Raw genomic sequence first — 23,574 nt, 5'->3', positions numbered from 1 at the left:
AAGCCCGGTTTTCCGCAATCCTCATCTAGCCTACACCAGCAATCTTACGTAGGTCGTCAGTCCAGCGAGCCGGAGGACTTCCCACAGTGCATTTTCTAACACGCGGTCTCCACTCCAGGACACATACCCATAGACCACAGAATTAGCAAGTTGAGTGGCAGTAGGCTCGTCACCTGTGTCGCGGGAGCGATGATCGAGCAACAAGTATGAAAATAAAATCTTCACTGATCTAAAAATAAAATTTACTACTGACAAGTACAAAAAAACAAACGGCCGTTTTTAACAAAACTGTTTATTAACAAAGAAACAATCAGGTCGATTTGATACTGAGGTACATCTTGCCGTTAATATTCTGCTTGACGGGATTGATTCTCTTGAGGATCTGCGTCATAGTCTCGACCAGGCGCTCCGAGCTGACGCCTGTTCGCTTGGACTTAAACTTCGTCAGCAACTCGGTTGTGGTCATAGGCTTGCGAGCTAAGTACCGTCGTACTGCTTCTTCTGTTACTCCACATTCACTGAAATATTAAAGGGAATATAATACCGATTTATACTATCAACACTACACACCAGTTACAACAGCAAATTATACAACGAATCAAATAGTTCCATTTTTCATTTTGGTTAAGTAAAATTATTCAAAAGTAAATTAGGATGTACATAAATATAATAACAAACAAAAATCCTTGCATAAGAAATTGGAGTCATGTTCATTATTCCGTGGCGTAAAGTATGTACGTGGTATGTATCCTATACTTTTTTTAAATATATTTTTCGCCCCTTCCCACACCTTCTATATCAGTCCTCTGGCCAAAGCTTGCCTGAAGGAGTTACATGTAGGAGTTACGTCGGCTATTATATAAATGTTATTACAATTATAAATGCAAAGTTTTGACGTATATTTGTTACTCAATCACGCCAGTACGGCTGAAAGGATAGGATGAAATTCGGCACGGCCATAGGTGCCGTACAATCTCGAATAGTACAAGGCTTCTTTGTAGCCTAAGAGCCCGCGAGGCGCAGACCTTCTTCCTTTTAGGAAAGCTGGAAGTTTCTCAGCGCATGCTCCCAGCACCGGTAGGATCAATGGCCAAATATGAAGTTACCTCGGTCCAACATTGGCGGTATGTTGGACTAGACGGGCGGTACTCACGTGTAGGAGGGGTCGAGCTTGGGCCGCTTGGCGGGGTTGGCGAGGTTGGCGGCGGCGTTGGCGGCGGCCACGGCCGCCATCGCGTTGGTCGGCGACGGCGAGCCCGCGCGGGACGGGCCTGCTGCGGACAGGCGCAATCACACGTCACACGTCACATGTTACACGTCACATGTCACATGTTACACGTCACATGTCACATGTTACACGTCACATGTCACATGTTACACGTCAGATGTCACATGTTACACATCACATGTCACATGTTACACGCCACATGTTACACGTCACACGTCACACGTCACTCGGGGCCTTATTGCTACAAAACTACATTAATAACTTATTCTGACTAGTCTACTTGAGTTTAGAAGGTCGTAGCTATCACTTGGCTTAGGGAACGTACTACGTGACCCATTCAAAGAGGTTTTCAAAAATACCGCACATGGTCAGTGGGTTTATTCAAATATTGCGCGCAGCGTTAAGCGCTTTTCAAACTCATAAGTAAGTTTTTTTTAACTTTCTGATTGAAAAAAAAAATTAAATCATATTTCTGGATTACTATGTAAAAATTGGAGATGGGGGTTATAGCAAATACAACGGGTGGTCACAGTGGGCAAAATATTTGTAAAAAATGTAGTAGCGGAACGTTCCCTTATTGTCAGTCACGCTCCTTGCCCAATTAAACCGTAATAAATTGGAACGCCTGTTTGTAAGGCTTACTTCGACTGGTCAATTTGAAGAAGGCGGCAATTAAATGTCAATTAAATCCCAAATATAACATGATCGAAATTTAACAGTTCGTGAGCAAGCAAAAGTAGCACTTACCTGTACTAGAATTCTTTCCATCGACATTTCCATTCTTAGCCTTCTTTGGTTTCTTAGGACTAGTTTCTGGATCTGAGTCCGAATCTGAACTGAACTCGCTACTTGAGTCTGAAAAGAACAATGCAAAACTTTAAAACAATACATCATAAAACTACAATGAAATGTATGTATATTATTTATAATGTCACGCGAAACAACTTGACTGATTATGTTAGAGTGAATACTTAAAAATATATATCTACCTGTAAAAGTAATTCATCATAATATAACAAATGGGTTGTCTGGAAGAAATGGCTAATTAGCCATAAGTCCGCCCATTGTACTTCACTGTCTGTAACTATCTTTATGCTTTGTTTGTATGTATATGTATATATATTTGTGGTGTACAATAAAGTATAAATAAATAAATAAATAAATAAATACTCGAATCTGAGTTACGATATTTTCATAACACCGTATTACTAACACCATTCAACCATACTTTAGTTAAGCAGAGAGCAAACTAGTTGGGTAACTAGTCTAGCAACAGTTTGAGCAACTATTTGGACAGGCGATTGAGAAACCATTCAGTCAATTAATTTGACAACTAATAGGTTAACCATTCGGGCGATTAATCGAGCAACTAGTTGGACAACTAATCAAACAACGATGATGAAGCAAATGGTTAGGTAACACTCAGGAAACTAGTCCTTGTTATAGTTTTAAAATAAATTTTAATAATCACGAATTAAGTTATATCTCAAACTGCATGTCATATACTATTTAAATCTTAACATATATAGTTCTCTTGAACGTGTGTTTGTCACCTAATTTCTCCTAAACGGCTGATTATGGATGGTTTGAAAAAGCAATGGGATCCGGTAAGTGCATAGAGCAAAAACAAACTTTGTTTTTGCTCTATGGGTAGGTGGCGCTGCTGTCGGTATATCAGCAATCGAATTTGTTAGCTGGTACTCCGGGCAGGACAACGTCTGCCGAGTTCGCTAACATTATATATATATATATATATACAACAATGATATAGCATACAGTCGGGCCACTACTCAAAAAGAGTAAAGAAAATTTTTTACATCTACAATTAATATTAAAATTTGTTGACTAAGTTATATCATAAATTGCTTGTCATAGTTTAAATCTGGTTTCAAGCATTTTGTGTATATATCTATCAGTAAATATACGAAATATAGTCGAGCAGTACCTCTTAAATCTAGTATTAGACTTTCTATAATATGCATGTATAGATATGTTTTTCTCCAAACATATATAACTGAGTAAGTATTAACTGGGGTAGGGCACAGCAGGAAATTTCCTGCTTAAAATATGGAGCGGCCCGACTGGGGTAATACCTCGAACTTACAGAAGATCACAGCTAAATAACACTGTTTTCAAGCAGTGTTGTGTTCCTGTTGGTGAGTAAGGTAACCAACCAGTGCTCCTGTGGTGGATTGGGGATAGGGTCGGCCAAGCGTTTGCAATGCTCGTGGTGTAGCAGACGTCTATAAGCTACGGTAATCGCTTACCATCAGGTGAACCGTACGCTTGTTTGCAGTCCAACTATATAAAGAAAAAAATAAGCAACCCGTACCTTTCTTGGCCTCATCAGGCTTCTTCTTCTTCTTGGTGAGCTTGCTGGCGCGCTCCTCCCCGTCCTTGGTGGGCTCGTCCTCTTGCTCCGACTCCGGCTTCTGTTCCTGTTCCTCTTCACTGTCCTCGTCCGATGTTAGGAGTTTTCTGACAGAAAATATTGTAATATTTTACATTTGAAAAAAAACGAGTGTGCTTTAGACCACACTACTGAAAGAAAACTTCGTAAAAACTTAACCTTTCTATCTTCCCTAACTTATATCTCCCTCTCAACTTCCGTTCGCCTCACCCTATCACACTTTTCGTAACGATCTCGTCACGCATTGAATAGCGTACTCCGCAAGTCAAGCGTGCGTAAGGAAATTTTACTTCAATATGTATGTATTATTTATTAATATATTTACGTCAACAAAAAATATGGATGAATCCATACAATAAACAACGTAATGTTCAATTCATGTGAATAGATGCGTTTGTTTCTCTTTCACGCTAAGGTTCTTAACCGCTAGCAGTGAATCTTTGTATGTACACATACACTTAAAGTACGTTTTTATTATGACCTTTCAAAGGAATTTAGACTTACACGTGTAGTGTACGAATCACGAAGCATATGTAACCGGTTATTGTAATTTTATCCCTTACTAACTAGAAAAGAATCTTAAAAACAATAATGATTTCTTACCTTAGCGCGTCTTCCTCGGCGACGCCCTTCAACTCCTTATTAACTTTAGTCTCGTGATCAGATTCGCTAAAACAAAATATTACTAATTAACAGAAGCGAGAACTTGCAAACACGCGGATATTCTCATAATAAAACATAACACATGTCAGACTTTCTTTAGGAAATGTGCCACAGAAAAATCCATCATCCAAACGTCAACCCGACACGATACTGCATTGATAATTGGCGAATATAATATATAATGCTTTCAAGCAAATAAAATTTTAATTAATTCATAATCTACAAAATTATTTTAGTTAAAATATGAATATCTATTTTATTGAGATGGGTCATAGCATGAAATACATATATTCATCAAATATCGACGCTTGAAAGGTTACTTACCAACATAAATCCGTAAAATGAGTTATATATACCATTCGAATCGCCAGATTTTTCTGCGTCTTTTGGTCTATATCTCATAGCTCTACGATGAGATTCGTTATCGCTTAGATATTGCGTGATTTCGGTCGGATCTACATTTTGTGCTTACTAAACAACCAAAAATAAGCTATTTTAAGAATATCCAGCAGTTACGACATTCTTAAACTTAGGAATATGAACTTAGTGTGGTTTTCATGTATTTAATTTTTCATTTATTTGTATTTACGTATTTTCACTTGTTATGAAATTTTCCTTCGAAACCACTAAGTAGATTTTACCTACAGAACTCAAAAGTTACCTGTCAGAGGAGTCGGAGATGTAGTCCCGCTCTCGGCCCTCCTCGTCTCCATCATCACTCTCCTCAAAAGCCTCATCTTCCACTTTCTTCTTCTTCTTCGATGCAGCCGCTGTTAATATGCAATATTTATTATTATTTATTAATTTCATTTCAGTTTTGTAATTGTTGAAATAAATTTAAAATTGCAGCCTTCACTCATAGTGTAAAATTGTTGATTAACATGTTAATTAAATATATATTTTTAGTCTGTGCTCTTTATACTCTTTGTTCCGCTTTAAAGAAAAATTACTATCTATACTTGTCAAGTTGTCACAGTGTTCCTAACTAACTTCTTGTAATTAATAAAACTTACAAACTAAATAATCTGTTTTAATCACAACAGGTTATGGGCCCAGGATGCTCTAATCTATCAATTAATATTGTGCAAGTGAAAAGTCAATCGAAATATAATAATATATATTCGGTAATAGCAATAATACCGTGAATATTAAACCACGTACATAACCTACGTTACCGGTACGCAGATTTTTAATATTTTATTTTGCTGTTACAAATATTAAACAGATAAAAATGAATAACAACAATGCAATAATGTCGATCCCTAAACTCACGGGTCGAGAAAACTGGTCAAGCTGGAGTTTTGCGGTCAAAGCCTATTTGCAACACGAGGAATTGTATGACTGTATACTGACCGAACCAACACCCGATGATCTTAAATCAATGAAGAGAGACGTTAAAGCTAAGTCAAAACTCATATTATTAGTAGATCCAATTATATATATACACATTCAAGATGCTGAAAACGCAAAACAACTTTGGGAAAATCTAACCAAATCATTTGAAGACAGTGGATTGACTAGAAAAGTAGGATTGCTAAAAGATTTGATAAATACAACACTAGAGACGAGTGAAAGTGTAGAAGCATACGTAAATAAGATTATGTCATCTGCCCACAAGCTAAGAAATATGAATTTTAAAGTTGATGAAGAGTGGTTGGGAACACTGATGCTTGCTGGCTTACCGGATACTTACAAGCCGATGATTATGGGTATAGAAAGCTCTGGTGTGAAGATAAGTGCTGATATGATTAAAACTAAACTGCTTCAGGAAATAAAATCAATTGATTCAGACACTACTGTACTTTACACAAAGCATAGTAAGTTTAATAAGCCTAATAATAATAAAAGTCAAAAGAAAGGCCCGAGATGTTTTAACTGCAACCGCTATAACCATTTAAGTAAAGACTGCTGGTTCAAGAGAAATAAAAAGGAACAAAGTAATAATAATTCTGGCTATGTAGCTGTGTTCTCAGCAACAGCTCATAATGATGATGGGTGGTATATTGATTCAGGAGCATCTATGCACATGACGATGAGGCAAGACTGGCTTTATGATGATGTACCCCCACCGATTACAAATATCAAAATAGCAAATGACAAAATGCTCCCAGTTAAAAGGTGTGGCAAGATAGACTTACAAGTTATAACAAAAGAAGGTAAACAAACTATTCAAATAAAAAATGTTATGTATGTTCCAGAATTAGCAACAAATTTATTGTCTGTTAGTCAAATAATTAAAAATGGTTGTTCTGTACAGTTTACTAACAATGGCTGTAAAATATTTAATAATAAGAAAACTGAAGTAGCATCTGCACATCTTATTAATAATATGTACCGGCTGAATACTAATACTATTCCAGCATACAATTGCAAAGCTGAAAATTCAGATTTCTTATTGTGGCATCAAAGAATGGCACATCTAAATTTCAAAGACTTAAATAGAATGACAGACAGTACTGATGGAGTGAAATTAGTTAAAAATACAAACAAAATAATATGTGAATTCTGTCAACAAGGAAAACAGTCAAGACTGCCGTTTCCAGCTGAAGGTGCCCGGGCCAAGAAACCTTTAGAGTTAGTACATTCTGACATATGTGGACCGCTGGAAGTGAAATCACTAGGAGGGGCCAGGTACTTCCTCACATTAACTGATGATTATACCAGAAAAGTTTTTGTTTATTTTTTAAATAACAAATCAGATGTTTTTGGAAAGTTTAAAGAATATAAAGCCTTAGTAGAGAATCAACTTAGTTTAAATATAAAATGTTTACGAACTGATAATGGAAGGGAGTACATAAATAAGGAGTTCTCAGATTATTTAAAGAAATCAGGCATAATTCATCAAACTTCCAATTCATATACTCCTCAACAGAATGGTTTGGCAGAAAGAATGAATCGCACACTCATGGAAAGAGCACGCTGTATGCTAATCAATTCAAATTTACAGAAACACTACTGGGCGGAGGCAGTATCTACAGCTGCCTATATTACTAACCGTTGTCCAACACGTGCACTGTCATATGCTACACCTGAGGAGATGTGGTGTGGAAAGAAACCTGATGTAAGTAATATAAAAGTATTTGGTTGTGAAGCCATGGTTAAAGTACCTCAAGAAAAACTACAAAAACTGGATCCTAAGGCAGTCAAGTTAATATTTATTGGTTATTGTGAAACTACCAAAGGTTACAGGTTCATAAATCCAAAAACTCGAAAAATTACCGTAAGTAGAGATGTAGTATTTATGGAAAACTCAATAAGACAAAACCATGTAGTAGTACCCTTAAATTCAGAAGAAAATAATAAAACAAGTAATGAAACAGAGCCTTTAATGGACAGCACAGAGATGTATGAAACTTCATCTGATAGTTCTCAATCAAATAATATAAGTACAGTAACAAGCAGTGATGATTCATTTCATTCTGATGAAAGCTCTATATATAATCCTGAAAATAAAAATAATAATTTAAAACAATACAGTATTATTCAAACCAGATCAATGAAAACTAAACAAGAAAATAATACTTACCTCTGTACAGGTGAAGTTCCCGATAATGAAAATGTACCACAGACATACTCTGAAGCTATATCATCTAGAAATAAAGATAAATGGCAACATTCAATAGAAGAGGAATTAAAAGCACATGAGCAAAATGAGACATGGACATTGGTAGAGAAACCACAAGGTTCAAAGGTAATTGGCTGTAAGTGGATTTTTCGTATAAAGGACGAGCCATCTGGTGCAGTCTATAAATCTAGACTCTGTGCAAAAGGATGTTCACAGAATTACCTAATTGATTATACAGAAACATTTTCTCCGACTGTGAGATATGATTCTTTGCGAATTCTACTTTCAGAAGTATGTCAACATGAACTAGAAATGTTACAGTTTGATGTCAAAACTGCTTTTCTGTATGGAGACATCACAGAAGATATATATATGTATCCACCTGAAGGAATAAATGCTCCACCTAACTATGTATGTAAATTAAAAAGGTCTCTATATGGCTTAAAACAAGCACCACGCTGTTGGAATAATAAATTTAAAAGTGTACTAAACAAATTTGGTTTTGAAAACAGCCATTCTGATCAAAGTGTCTATATAGGATGTATAGAAGGAACTAAAGTGTATCTCTTGCTCTATGTTGATGACGGATTAATTATATCTAAGAAGAAAGATGTTATAAGTAAGGTAGTGAATGACCTCAAAGCAAATTTTGAAATAAGAACCATGGAGGCAAAAAATTTTGTAGGTCTTCAAATAGAACGGTCTGACAAGCAAATATTTATTCACCAGAAGAAGTATATAGAAAAATTACTGATAAAATTCAATATGAATGATGCTAATGGAAATAGTATTCCTGTAGATCCTCATACAATCTTGGAAAAGGTAGAAACAGCGGCTGAAGAGAATATACCATACAGAGAGGCAGTCGGGTCTCTCATGCACCTTGCAATTGTCAGTAGACCAGATATTATGTTTGGCGTAAGCTTAGTAAGTCGTTTTATGAACTGCTATAATAATACTCACTGGGCTGGTATAAAAAGGATATTTCGATATTTAAAGGAAACCAAAGAATACGGGTTACTTTATTCTTCAATGAAGAACAATATAGTAGAAGGCTATAGTGACTCAGACTATGCTGCCGACACTGACACAAGGCGATCTACTACTGGATATGTATTTATTAAAAATGGAGGAGCTGTAACATGGGCAAGTCAACGACAGCAATGCATAGCCCTCTCCACTACAGAAGCAGAATTCATGGCTGCATGTTCCGCTACAAAGGAAGCATTGTGGATCAAAAGACTACTACTTGATATTGGTGCCTATAATCAGGACACAATTTGTTTATGTGTGGACAGTCAAAGTGCAATATCAGTGATTAAAAATATAGACTTTCACAAAAGGTGTAAACATATTGATATTAAGTATAAGTTTATTAAAGAAAAGTTTCAAGAAAAAGATATAGATGTAAAATACTTATGTACAAGTGAGCAGTGTGCTGACATATTTACTAAAGCTCTTCCTCGAGTAAGATTTCAATATCTTAGAGACAAGTTAGGAATTTGTTGTTATCAATTTACAAATAATAATCCTGTGAAATAGTAGCATACTACATGTGTTAAGCTAGCTATTAAGCAATTTTTGTAGTGTTTAATAATACTGTTACTACATATTGTTAATTACTAAAGTTAGACGAGGGAAGGCTTTAATTTGGTGGGTGTGTTGAAATAAATTTAAAATTGCAGCCTTCACTCATAGTGTAAAATTGTTGATTAACATGTTAATTAAATATATATTTTTAGTCTGTGCTCTTTATACTCTTTGTTCCGCTTTAAAGAAAAATTACTATCTATACTTGTCAAGTTGTCACAGTGTTCCTAACTAACTTCTTGTAATTAATAAAACTTACAAACTAAATAATCTGTTTTAATCACAACAGTAATTCTTTGGCGTTTACGCATACGCATTCAGCCTGTAACATCCTAACTGTTAGGAATAGACCTCTTTCTCCATCTAGGAAAAGGATTGGGGGCTTAATCTAGAACGCTGCTCCATTGCGGGTTGGCTGATATGTTTCCTACTATGAGTAATGACCGCTATCAGATATTTATTTATGATAACGACCAGGACCGACGGCTTAACGCGCTCTCGTGTGATCGTTTTAAGTAGACACATACGGTCATCTGTTCCTAAAGTAAGCAACTTAATGCTTGTGTTATAGCTTGGTAACAGCTGACTGGTATAGCCACATTTTTTTTTGATAAGCATACATAATATAAATAATACATATATAAATAAATATATATTACACCCAGACTTGGGGTGGGAATCGAACCCATAACCTTCGGAGCAGAAAGCACCTGCTGACCTGTAGTCACTACAAACTGCGCCAACAGGCTAGTCAAAAAGGTATAGATGCTTTTAAGCTATTCAAAATTCAACTCAAACGTGTTATATTTTCTATAAATAATTTGATATTTGAATAAAACAAAAGGTAAAAAACATAAAACTATCATCAGCTAACACATTAATAGAAAATTAATAAAAATCAAATCAACTAAAATCAATCAGAGCAGAAATCCAAACCGGAAAGAAATATTTGTACAAATACAAGCACCGTACTCGCATCACTACATCAGGGCGGTTGTTTAATTGTTTTAGAGTTTATTACTTCCATATTAATTGTGTGCTTTTTACTAGAATAAATTGTGTTAAAGTGTATAATTAAAAAATAACGAACGAAACTTAAAGAAGGAGGTTATCAATTAGTTTGGCCTACATATTAGCAACTGACATTTTATAGCAGAGATTTCGAACTACTATATAAATAAAAATATATGGACGAAATGTAATTTTTTTTTTTGTTCACTGTCTGTACAAGAATCTAGAAAACAAACTTTAAAAAAATCACACATTTGATATGCATTTCTCATTTATTCATGCTGTGTGGTTACGGCATTAAAGAATATAGCCACCCCCTCTCTTCCCGTGGGTGTCGTAAGAGGCGACTTAGGGATAACACAGTTCCACTACCACTTTGGAACTTAAAAAAGCTGACCGATGACGGATAACCATCCAACTGCTGGCTTTGAAATACACAAGCCGAAATCGGGCAGCAGCGTCTTCGGTGCGACAAAGCCAGCCCAGCGTGGTGACTATGGGCAAAACACATGAGTTCGCGCCATTTTTGGCTCAAACTTGTGGAGGCCTATGTCCAGCAGTGGACTGCGATAGGCTGATGTGATGATGTGATGATAATATGCATTTCTGAGTCCAAAAGTCTATACTTTTCGAAACACACACAGACGCTAACTACATCTGTACAAACAGAAGTGTTTAGAGAAGAATACACGAACCTTTCTTGTCTTTCTTCTTCTTCTTGGAGCCGGAGTCGCTGTCCTCCTTCTCTTTGTCCTTGTCCACGTCGGAGTCCGACGACTCGTCGTCCGAGTCTATCCACTCGTCCATCTCGGATATCTTCAGATCTGTATGCAGAGGCATTTATAAGCAGTTTTATATTTACTAGTCCTATGTATTCATTCACATTTTTACTAGTCAAATTTTTGATTTTGAATGTATTTAGTTCACCTTGACTGCCTTAAGTGAACAATACAAGCTACAAATGTTAGCAAAACAAGGCTGTGAACGCATAATGTATTGTATGTAAATAAGTAGTATGTAGCGTAGTGATTCGGGACACTTTTACTAAGTGACTCGAGTCACTACAGCAAAATTCATACTCGAGTGAAAATAATTGTATTTGCTTGCAAGCTAAAAAAATTACTTCAATTACATCGACAAGTAATACAACATAGGGACGTAAGGGCTACAGTATAATACAACGTAGGTAATACGTATTATTAGATATAACTCGAAAAGCACTTGTCAGATCTCAATTAAATTTAAATGGGTGTCTACATGACGGGCAAAACCTTTCGATTTAAAAAAAAATCCATCGAAATCGGTCCACCCAGTCAAATGTTCTGAGGTAACATACATTAAAAAAAAAAAACAACTGAAATGGGAACCACCTCCTTTTTTGGAAGTCAGTTAAAATATTGGGTCGAATTCAGGATTGTGAAAATGACTCGAGTGAGTCCTCGAGTGACGCGAAAACCACTCGCACTTGACTATTCGAGTGGCACTCGAGTGAAATTGCAAATTGTTGACCTGAGTACATAGCTGACCTTTCTTAGCCTTGGAGCCCTTGGTCTTCTTGTCGTCGGGGTCGTCTCCGTCTTCGACCGCGTCGTCGCCGCGCATGCGCTTGCGGAACATCAGCGAGAAGAAGTTTATCACTTTGTTGCGTCTGTAAACATGCGATTGTTGCCAAATCAAAAACAACTTCATTCAAATAGGCTTCAAAAGCACCTTCGAATTAAAAAATTTAAAGTGTAGTATAAGTTTTTAAATATTATTTTTATCTAACATATAAAATTCTCGTCATGGTGTTAAACATTGAACTCCTCCGAAACGGCTTGACAGAATTTAATAAAATTTTGTGGGCATATCGGGCAGGTCTGAGAATCGGCCAACATCTATTTTTCATACCCCTAAGTTATAAGGGGGGGGAGGGGATTAAGCGGGTATATAACTATATGGCAAAGAAACGTTTGCCGGGTCAGCTAGTTATTTTATAATATTATTGTTTTTATAATTTTAAACTGTAACGTGTTCGGAATGTAGATTCCGCAGAGAAGAATCGACAAGAAACTCCCCAGTTACTCTTTTGAAAATAATATATAAACTGTGTTTTAGTACAAAATTAGAAATATATTGCATCAAACACAGAATCATATAACGTTGCTATATTGTATTTGTATAGAAATATACCAATCGGATTAAGCGCTCTGATCCTTTTACTATATGAAGAAAGAGGCCTGTCTTGCTATGGGATGTTATAAGCTGAATTTTTTTATTTTTAATATTACGTACGTGTCCATATGGAGATATTCAGGAAATAATAGGACCATAATTTTTAGTTCGAAAATATTTTTTTGGGATTATTTCTTGTTGGTAATATTGAGGTATTTTGAGTTTCCACTCAATAGCGTGCACACAATCACCACAAATTATAACTTACATTTAGATAGTAATAACTGTATTTGGTCGTTAACGAAAAAAAAATCTGACTTTCATTTTTATCGACAAGTGATACAACCTTTTGATTAAAAGAGAATCAATAGAATTGGTAAAAAGTTATAAGGTAACGCACTTGAAAAAAAAAAAATTATAGTCGAATTAAGAACCTCCTATCTATTTGAAGTCAGTTAAAAAATACATGATATTGATGTAGGATACAGCAGGAAATATCCTGGTCAAAACGAGAGGAAACTATAAGTTAGTGAATATACATAGAAAGAGAGTTACGTTTTGTTACTGTAGGGGCAACTAAAGAAGTTTTACTTCTGTTTCTGTTCTGTCTATTCTATTTCCTGCTGTACCTATCTCAATAGAAAAAAAAAAATCAACTGTTTACTATTATTTATAACCACCAATGTATTGTAGGAACTTACCTCCCAAACTCTTCTTCTGCTTCTTCCGCTGACAGGGCTTTGTATCTTTGAATGGGTTGAAAATTGTACCTGGTGAATAGTACATTATATTAGTCACACACGTATTAGTTACACTCGCACTTGCACTCGCACACGCACACGCACACGCGCACGCACACGCACTCGCACACGCACACGCACACTCACACGCACACGCACACGCACTCGCACACGCACACGCACACGCACACGCACACGCACACGCACTCGCACACGCACACGCACACGCACACGCACTCGCACACGCACACGCACACGCACACGCACACGCACACGCATACGTACACGCACACGCACACGCACACGCACACGCACACGCACACGCACACGCACTCGCACACGCACACTCACACGCACACGCACACGCACACGCACACGCACACGCACACGCACACGCACACGCACACGCACTCGCATTCGCACACGCACACGCACTCGCACACGCACAAGCGCACGCACACGCACACGCACACGCACACGCACTCGCACACGCACACGCACACACACACGCACACGCACTCGCACACGCACACGCACACGCACACGCACACGCACACGCACACGCACTCGCACTCGCACTCGCACTCGCACACGCACACGCACTCGCACACGCGCACGCACACGCACACGCACACGCACACGCACACGCACTCGCACACGCACACGCACACGCACTCGCACACGCACACGCACACGCACTCGCACTCGCACTCGCACTCGCACGCGCACGCGCGCACGCGCGCACTCACGACCGCCCGCCCGCCCGAGTGCCCATCATATCATCATCAAGTTGCAGTTTGTTTTCATCGTAAGAGAAGCATAGCAGACTAACAGTAACACGCAATGTTCAGTTCTACTAATTGGGTGAAACATAAAATTTGTTAAGTATAACATAATAATTAAATACCATTCTTGTAGAGGGTAAGCGTCAATGGCTCCGTCATCAGCGTGAGTGAACACATAGTAGGCTGCGTTTTCTGACACGCCACCTTCTCGGATGCCCTTGAATCTGAAATATACACCAATAACCAGATATTACTTAGTAGTATTTATAGAATACTTCTCATTAAAAGTTGTTAACTTTTATTTATTTATTTAAAAAAATTAAAACAATATAAAATAACTAGCTGTGCCCGCGGCTTCGCCCGCGTTGAAATTAGTGTGTCAAAAAGATTTTCCGGTAAACTTCCAGTGAAACTCTCCTCAAAATCGGCTTAGCCGTTCCGTAAACCTTCCTCTTGCCAATGGTGGAGCCCTCTCTCCAATGGTGAAACCGCATGAAAATCCGTTCTGTAGATTTTGAGCGAATCGATCACATACACTTTTGGGGACTTTGTTTTATAATACACTAACTGTTGCCCGCGACTACATCCGCGTGGTTATGAAGATATGCATTACTATTAAGATGTTTAACGCAAATTATTTTTTTATTTCAGTCACTTGAAATGCTTATAACTTTTTAAAAGGCACAATTTAGTATAATTTAATAGTTATTTTTATAAAACCTCTCTATACACCACATTTTTAGTTTTGTTTTCAGGCTGTATATGTTTCATACAAACTATCAACCCCAATTAAACCCCCTTAGCGGTGGAATATCTTAAAATTCGTTCTTAGTGGACATCTGCTAACTATAATCTACCTCCCTGCCAAATTTTATTTTTGTCCAACCTGGATGGATAGACCATCCAGCGGTTTTTGATTTCTCGTGAATCGTGAGTTATTTACCTTTCTCTTTTATATATATAGATAACTATGCATTATTTGGACACCTTCTCACCATCTAAAGAGCGTACATTTTATATTTCAAGTCTCTTACTTCAAAAACATAGGACTTTCATACAAATTTCCAACCCCCGTTTTATCCCCTTAGCGGTCGAGTTTCGTAAAATCATCTCTTAGCGGATGTTTACGCTCTATAAGGAACCTACCTGCCAAATTTTAAGTTTGTAGCTGTTATAGTTTCGGAGATTTCGTGATGGGGGAGTCAACCTAACATCCCCCGTTTTAACCCCAAAAGGGAGTTGATTTCTAAAGATACATTATTTGGACACCTTCTCATCATCTATGAGGCATACATTTTAAATTTCAAGTCTCTTACTTCAAAAACATGGGACTTTTACACAAACTTCCAACCCCCGTTTTACCCCTTCAGGGGTCGAATTTCGTAAAATCCGTTCTTAGCGGATGTCTACGCCTTATAAGGAGCCTTCCTGCCAAATTTCAAGTTTGTAAGTGTTATAGTTTCGGCGATTTCGTGATCAGTGAGTCAACCTACCATCCCCCGTTTTAACCCCAAAAGGGGGTTGATTTCTAGAGATACATTATTTGGACGCCTTCTCATCATCTATAGAGCATACATTTTAAATTTGAAGTCTTTTACTTCAAAAACATAGGACTTTCATACAAACTTGCAACCCCCGTTTTACCCCCTTAGGGGTCGAGTTTCGTAAAATCCGTTCTTAGCGGATGTCTAAGTTCTATAAGGAGCCTACCTGCCAAATTTCAAGTTTGTAGGTGTAATAGTTTCGGAGATTTCGTGATGAGTGAGTGACCTTTCGCTTTTATATATATTAGATTAGAGATAATGTATCTAATATGCATGTCACTTACAAGTGTTCAGAAAACTTTGGAATACACGGATTAAAAACATAAAAAAACCATAAATAATTAAAATATTTGAACTTTAAATTTACATTAATACATGACCAAATGACCTTTATCATCATCATAACAAAAATAGTCAAAATCAAAAATAAAGAATAATTATCATAATCAAAATAAATAAAAATTAAGAACAAATTATTATAATCAAATGTACCTAAATTATTTATACAATTTATATATAAATTAATAAAACTAAAACTTTTTTGAAGTTATATATTATTTTGACGTGTTAGGGAAAAATGATGAGAGTAAATTTTTACAATGTGCACACCGTCACAAAAAAAAAACACCCTAAAGTTAGCTGGTCAACGAAGAAAGCGACGTGAAGTCAGCTAGCCAATGACGTATAACTTCTTATGTGCATACATATGTACACACTAGAGATGCCACGAATAGTAATTTGGCCGAATACCGAATACCGAATGTTCGGCGAGGCTCTTGGCCGAAGCGCCGAACATTCGGCAGCCGAATATTCGGCCACACTTAGTACTTTTCGCGGCGACAAGACACAACTCGTCACCGTACGAGTTTAAGCTTGCATCGCTGAAGTAATACGTACTTCACGGTCGTGTTACAACCTGCTTTATTTGTTGGTCGTTGGTGCATCGTACGTACTGTATACCTACTAAAATATAACATTTAATGTTATTGATTACTATAAGAAATATCACCGTTGATTCGAGTAAAGTTAAATGAATCCAATTATAAGAAATCGCCTATTTGGAACTTTTATGAAATTTATAATGAAGACAATAAACTGGCAGTTTGTTTGTTGTGTTTGTTTCTTACCACTGGTAGATTTTAAATATTAATTTGTTAGTTCTTTTTTGGTTAAATAAATATCTTTGTGAGTAATATTTTGAGTTTTTTCATAATTTATTTGGTAATCCTTACTGTATTTTATCATAAATAAGGAAATAAATCTGTTTATCACGATTTCACGCCCAAACTGCTGAACCGATTTTAATAAAATTTGGTACACAGATACTCTAGAGCCTTAGAAAGGACATGGGCTTTAATTTACGCGAAGTCGCGGAAAAACAGTTCGTAGGAAATAAAAAAATTGCTATTCGGTATTCGGCCAAATGGTTAACCATATTCGGCCGAATACCGAATAGCGAAAAAAAGAGGCCGAATAGCCGAATACCGAATAATTGCCGAATATTCGTGGCATCTCTAGTACACACACACTTTTGTGTACATAAAACACATTACTACAAGACTAAAACCATTACAAAATATGGCCCCGTCAAAAAGAACATAACATAAAATGACCACATAACATTCTTCGTTTGATTAGTTAATTAACTAAGAGAAATATTATTTTGTATCGTATTTTATTTGTCATTTTGTATTTCTATGCGATTATGTAATTACTTTAGGCTACTTATACGTAGTTAGGTTACTATACATACATACTATACATACTTTTTGCCAGTCTTTCCTCCAACTTTCAGAATCCAAGGTTGATCTTCTGGTTTGTATTTCCGGGCGATTATACCAAACTTTTTGCGACGCGCCTCTTCGCGCATGTCGCGACCATACTCTGAGCCAGCACCAAATCTGTGATATCATAAATAAATGTATATAATAAATAAGAAATAAATACACAGATAAACTATATTCCAGCAAACAGTATACAAAAATAAAAATTGACAAAAAAATAATTCATTTCAAAGAAAAAAATTTAATAAAAAATTTTGGCTATCATGTACAATATAGGTAGATTTTTTTTTTTTTTTTTATTACGATATGGGCTTACTCTTGACCTCAGTCTAGCCCTAGAGCACAGACGAGGTCGAAGATGGAGCGAGTTCGCCCAGAAGAAGCCTGTTCACTCGCGCTTTAAATATGTTCGGGTTATATGAACTCGGAAATACAGACGCCGGCAGGGAATTCCATTCCTTGGCTGTGCGCATTATTAAAAAAGATGATTCGAAGCGCTTTGTACGTATGAAAGGTATATCAATCAGGTAGGAATGAAAGCCTGCGGTACGTCTGAAAGTCCGATGGAAGAAAGGAGATGGGGGTATGAGCTCGTGCAGCTCCAGGGCACACTCTCCAAAGTACAACCTGTAAAAGACCGTTAGACTGGCAACCTTTCTTCGGTGAGCCAGAGTGTGAAGAGATTTCACCAAACTGGCATTACCGATAAGCCGCTTGGCTCTGCGTTCCACTGAGTCCAGTGTGGCGAGTTGATATTTGGCTGAGCCATCCCACAAGTGACTACAATATTCCATGCACGATCGGATTTGAGCTTTGTATAGCGTAAGAAGCTGTTTAGGCGTGAAATATCGCTTAACCTTATTTAAGATGCCAAGCTTTCTGGCCGCAGTTTGCGCTTTGGACTCAATGTAATTGCCAAAGTTGAGGTTAGAATTCAACTCTATGCCAAGGAGGTCGAGGGTATCGGACACAGGGACAGGTGTACCACGGAAAGTAGGAGTCAAGTTGAAAGGACTCCGTTTGGTGGAGAATAAACAGGCCTGCGTTTTGGCGGCGTTGAACGTGACCAGGTTGCAATCACCCCATTGGGATACTTGCTCCAGTATTGAATTTGTTCGTTCCACCATGGCCTCTCTCTGAGAACGTATTACGTCCCTGCTGTCTTTTGCGCTGGACAAATATCTCTCAACAATCGTACTGTCATCTGCGTATCCAACAATGCTTGGTCGTAGCATGTCGTTAATATGGAGCAGGAAAAGAGTTGCAGAGAGAACAGAACCTTGAGGGACGCCGGCGTTTATATCCATCAGGTCAGAGGAGCAGCCGTCCACGACCACTCTGATCGACCGTTCACTCAAAAAGTCTGAAATCCAGCTACAAAAGTTGGATGCCGTAAGCAGGAAGTTTGCTAAGAAGACTTGCGTGCCAAACCCTGTCGAAGGCCTTCGAGATATCTAGTGATACAGCGAGCGCCTCACCATGTTTCTCTATGGCTTCGCCCCAGCAGTGTGTGACATACACCAGAAGATCTCCAGTAGACCGCCCCTGACGAAAACCGTATTGGTAGTCACTGAGGAGTTCATTGTGCTCTAGGTAGTTCAGCAATTTGCTGTTAAGTACCTTTTCCATGACTTTGCAGAGCATGGAGGTGATGGCGATTGGTCGGTAGTTGCAGGGATTCACTCGGCTACCCTTTTTGGGCACTGGCTGCACATTAGCCAGCTTCCAAGATTTTGGCACCGTTCTAGTTTGAAGAGAGAGGCGGTACAGGCGCGTGAGAACAGGAGACAGCTCAGGTGCACAGGCCTTTAGGACGCGCGCAGGTATACCGTCAGGTCCACTAGTCTTATTCACGTCAAGGTTCAGCAAAACTCTACGGACCTCTTTATTGTGGATCGTGATCTCTTGCATAGAAGAGTCACATCGAGGCAAGGATGGTGGTTGTGTAGAGCTAGCGTCAAGACGCGAATTGCTCGCAAAGAGAGATGCAAACAAGTTTGCCTTTTCCACTGCCGAGTGAGCTAGCGAACCATCAGGCTTCTGCAGAGGAGGCAATGTAGGGCGGCAGAAATTGGACTCTACTGCCTTCGACAGAGACCAGAATTGTTTACTACCAGGGGGGTAGGAGGCAAGTTTAGCGCCTATACGACGGATATGGTCGAATCGGGCCTTTTGTAATATCCGTTTGCAGGACTTGGCGGCTGAATTAAAAGCTTTCTTCCTCGTGCGAACCCTCCGCGCTCCAGCTTTGGCATCGCGGACTTGTACCCAAGCTTTGTAAGCAGACTCTTTAAGGGCTTCAGCATGGGCGCACTCAGCATTGTACCAAGGTCGGGATTTGTGGTCGAGCGATATGTCGGAGAATGGTATAAAGTATTCCATTCCCTGTCGAATCACGCCCGCAACTGCCTCAGCCGAACACGAGGGGTCACCCGAGGAAAAACAGACTTGCCGCCAAGGGAAAGATGCATAGAAATGCCGCATCTCTTCCCAGTCCGCTAACTCATATCGCCACACCCTTCTTGTGCCCCTTGGACAGTTGTCCGGAGGAGAGGCGGTCGATATGGATTTCACCAGACAATGGTCGGATGATCCTAGAGGGGCAGATACTGAGACCGAGTGTCTGTCTGGATCTGTAGTCAGCAGAAGGTCCAGGCAATTGGCTGTATGGCTAGCAATATCTGGTACCCGTGTTGCAACCTGTACCATCTGGGTAAGATCGAGTGCTAACGCGAATTTGCGCGCCTCCCTCCCAGCGTGGCATGTTTTCTCGTACGGGAACAACCACTGCTCGTGGTGGGCGTTAAAGTCCCCGAGAAAAACAAGTTCCGCCGTCGGATACCGTTGCTGCGCTTTGTCTGCCATCTCTGTAAGGTGGTCGAAGAGCCTGGTTGTCTCCTGATCTCCACTGTGCGACCGATAAACACAGGCGTAGACAGTCTTGTCCACGCCGGTGTCCACTAAAACCCACAATGTAGAGAACCCGGTCGCTTCAAAGCACCGGAGTCGCTTATAGCAAATGTCATTGCGGACGTACACACAGACCCCAGCGTGTTCCTTGAACTTATGTTCTAATGAGTAGCATGGGTAGTTGAGGTACGTCGCATCTGCTGGACATTTGATTTGCGTCTCCGTTAAGAAAAACAGATGCGGCTTCACGGTCTCGAGGTGGTGGTAGACCGGGTCAATATTGGAATGCAAACCTCGGATGTTAATGAGGTGCACCTTCAGTGGGAGGAAGTGCAGCCGTTTTTTAACTTTTTTCCTTCTTTGTGCTTTTTTCGTATTGAGGAGTGATGATGGGAAAGCAGTTGGATGTCGAGGCGCAGCTTTTACCATGCGGATTCCCTAGGCTAAGCCGACCATTAGAGGAGCTCATCTGGAGACTGCGGGGACGCCCGAGCCCCCCTGGAAATCGCCACCGGGTCCTCCCACCCAGTCGCCAACTGGCACGGTGGAGCCATCCCAGGATTTTTCGCGAGGTGGCGGGGCAGCCTTTGCCACGTGGCTGGCGCGCTAGGGCCCCCAACTGCCTGCGGTCGGTCAACGGCAAGACCGTGCCTCGGATCCCGCTACCCTCCAGTATGAGCTACCCGGTACAGTGCAGTCCAAGATTCCGAAAAAAACTGCGCAAGCTGCGCAACTGACACTCTTCTAATCCCCCAAAGGCACTGGTACTCCCGCTCACAGACGGAACGCAGCAAGCTGCTTGGCGTCTGGTTCCGACGGGAGGGTGGTCGTTGCCAGGCGGCCCCTAAGTGGGACCTACCACCGCGTTGTGTGGGGGTCGTTCAGCCGTCACCAAAAGTAAATTAGTGGTGCCGTTGCCCGGGGTGGACCACTAGGAGGTAGACCCCAACCACCCCATAGACCCCAACCACCTTTTTTTATCGGAGGTTAAATTTTTGTTATTTCTGACTCTACCTTAATGCCGATGCTGCGGTAAGTGTACTCATGCTCCGTACTGCGACTATCACGCGTTATTTTCGAACAAATTTACGTAAAAACGATCTTTACTGCAAGATCAAAATACGATGCGAACTGACCTTTAACGACTGACAAATAGACACTTTTAAACAAAATAACGCGTCAGACATAATATTATAATAAAATTAGTAACATTGCGTGCTAGAATATAGGTTTAGAAATTCGAAAAATACCCAAAACCGAATCGGAGCACCCCACTGTACACGTGGTCTTGGTCAGCCCTACCCCTATCGTTTTTTTTTAAGCCGAAGGCGCGGAGGGAGGGCAGCCCTCGCCCGCCGTGCGAAAGCGCGCGAACGAATGCGTAGAGGACCGGCTGAGCTGGCGGAACGGAGCATGAGTGAGCATGCTTTCGCACGCAAGGGCGGAAGGGCTGTGCACTTCCCGCAGCGCCGGAGTCAAGCGTTACTCTAACCTTAAAGGTGGTAGGTTAATTTCATAAAACTTCAACAACGATATCTCTGTAGCAGCGGGGTTTACACGAAAATAGTTGTCCGGGGGATGAAAAACCCGCACTCCCTCCCAATCCCCACCCCCCTTTCCCCCCAACCCCATAAATTTCTCGCCGGGATTGTACATGATTACCAAAATTTTTAAGGGTGTAACACAACTCTGAAATTTTCAACTAACACATTTCTGAATGATTTAAAAAATCTAATTTTCTTTATTTTAGATAATAATATATCTATGAAATAATTTCATTATTTTATGTTTCAGATAAACCTTGAGTAGTTTATGATTCCCGCAGACTGAGAAGGAAAAAGAAACTTGACAGGCATAGATATGTGTATATCATTTTTTTTTTTTTTTTAATTTAAAAAATACAATCCAGTAGCTGACAACATGTACTAAGTATATGTTTCACTACAATATTCATGATTACCTAGTCTTATTTTAGCTTTTCAAGGTGGTGTACACCCTTAAAGTAAATAAAACCGAGCCTATAAAAAAAATCGCCAAATTTGATTGAGGTTAAAAAGAAAGTTTACCATTAAAACAATAAACATAAAAAAAAATACTCTTGTGAGAACAAATTGAAAATTTTCCTTTTTTTGAAAAACTTACTTTGGCATTTCCTCCTCAATTCCCTTAAATTCCTTAATATTGTTCTCTCTTTCCATTTTTACATTGGTCCATTTAGCAAAATCAACATTTAGTGTTGCATTGAACCTCATGACATGATATTTTTTCTTAACATTTTTTGGCACTCTAATTTTGAACTCTTGGACGGATCCCGCTTGCTGTGAAAAATAACTTATTTTCATTTTATTTTAATTTATTTAAATCAGATTACCTGGTTATATCAAAATATCTTAATATTACATAGTCTCTTTCTAAAAGGTTATGTATGTTATTTACAAATTGAAATATATAAAATAGTGTGAATTGGATCAATTCATTACAATAACAAAGTAATCATTACTAGCTGATATTGATAAGGATAGCAATTTAAAATAAATACAAATTAACTAAAATATAAAATTTATTTTTCTGTATATTACAAGTAACATCGTTAGTTTTATGGAGTATTTATACAGTTGATACAGTTATTTCCATTGATTTATGAATTCATTTTAAGAAAAAAAAAAATACACACCGAAGATCCTGGAGTCGTCATCTTTGTGACTTTGTTCTAATTTTGCTTTTGATAAGTAATCTCAATTCTAATAAATAAATAGTTATAATTATCTAATAGTCCTCAGTTTCATTATTAATAATAATGTTTATTTCTATATCTTCTTTTAACTTCTACCTACTGAGTTCTAGCAAAAGTATACTATATACAATATAAGTACGGCATGTACCTATTGTATACTGCATGTATACTGTTTTACAAATGTCTACTTGGCATTACAAGCGAATTTTGTCATTTGTCATTTCATTTGGCAAGATGCGTTTAGAAATAACACTTGTGGACTCTAGTTGAGTGACACTTCACCTAAAATGGGTTCGAACATTTTTGTATGGAGCCTGGCATATCTAGCCGCCGCCATCTTGATTTTTTTTTTCAAAATTTCCGAGTACAATAAAAGCGGTATATTTGGATAGAGGACACTTATACAAACAAAAAATGTTGTATAACATGATATCCTAAAGTGGCAAAGATCAAGGG

General features: G+C 38.7%; 1 protein-coding gene and 1 long non-coding RNA gene across 2 annotated transcripts; both read right to left on the bottom strand.

Annotated features, from left to right (window-relative positions):
- Positions 1 to 274: 274 nt before the first annotated feature.
- LOC123663027 (general transcription factor IIF subunit 1) lies at positions 275 to 23,310 on the bottom strand. The gene is made up of 13 exons (XM_045597772.1): positions 23,059 to 23,310; positions 22,527 to 22,702; positions 17,457 to 17,591; positions 14,269 to 14,370; positions 13,323 to 13,391; positions 11,994 to 12,115; positions 11,163 to 11,291; positions 4,963 to 5,071; positions 4,242 to 4,307; positions 3,561 to 3,706; positions 1,976 to 2,083; positions 1,154 to 1,274; positions 275 to 518 (listed from the first exon to the last, which is right to left on the bottom strand). The coding sequence occupies exons 1-13, from the start codon at positions 23,077 to 23,079 to the stop codon at positions 311 to 313; spliced, it is 1,512 nt and encodes a 503-aa protein (XP_045453728.1). The 5' UTR covers positions 23,080 to 23,310; the 3' UTR covers positions 275 to 310.
- On the bottom strand, positions 7,611 to 8,210 carry LOC123663036. Its single transcript, XR_006744607.1, has 2 exons — positions 7,828 to 8,210; positions 7,611 to 7,744 (listed from the first exon to the last, which is right to left on the bottom strand). It is a non-coding gene; the product is annotated as an uncharacterized LOC123663036 (long non-coding RNA).
- Positions 23,311 to 23,574: the final 264 nt, after the last annotated feature.

The sequence above is a fragment of the Melitaea cinxia genome, chromosome 2, assembly GCF_905220565.1.
Source record: "Melitaea cinxia chromosome 2, ilMelCinx1.1, whole genome shotgun sequence".
Lineage (NCBI taxonomy): Eukaryota > Metazoa > Arthropoda > Insecta > Lepidoptera > Nymphalidae > Melitaea > Melitaea cinxia.
The sequence above is the reverse complement of the archived record's forward strand: the minus strand, read 5'-3'. Positions and strand labels throughout refer to the sequence as shown.

Bases quoted from the DNA above. Each gene is read 5' to 3' on its own strand.
- LOC123663027 (XM_045597772.1), bottom strand. From the start codon at position 23,079: ATGACGACTCCAGGATCTTCG. The intron at 13,392-14,268 runs GTATTTAATTAT...ACTATTCACCAG, and splicing joins GCTTACCCTCTACAAGAATG to GTACAATTTTCAACCCATTC. The intron at 3,707-4,241 runs GTAAGAAATCAT...ATTTTCTGTCAG, and splicing joins GCCGAGGAAGACGCGCTAAG to AAAACTCCTAACATCGGACG.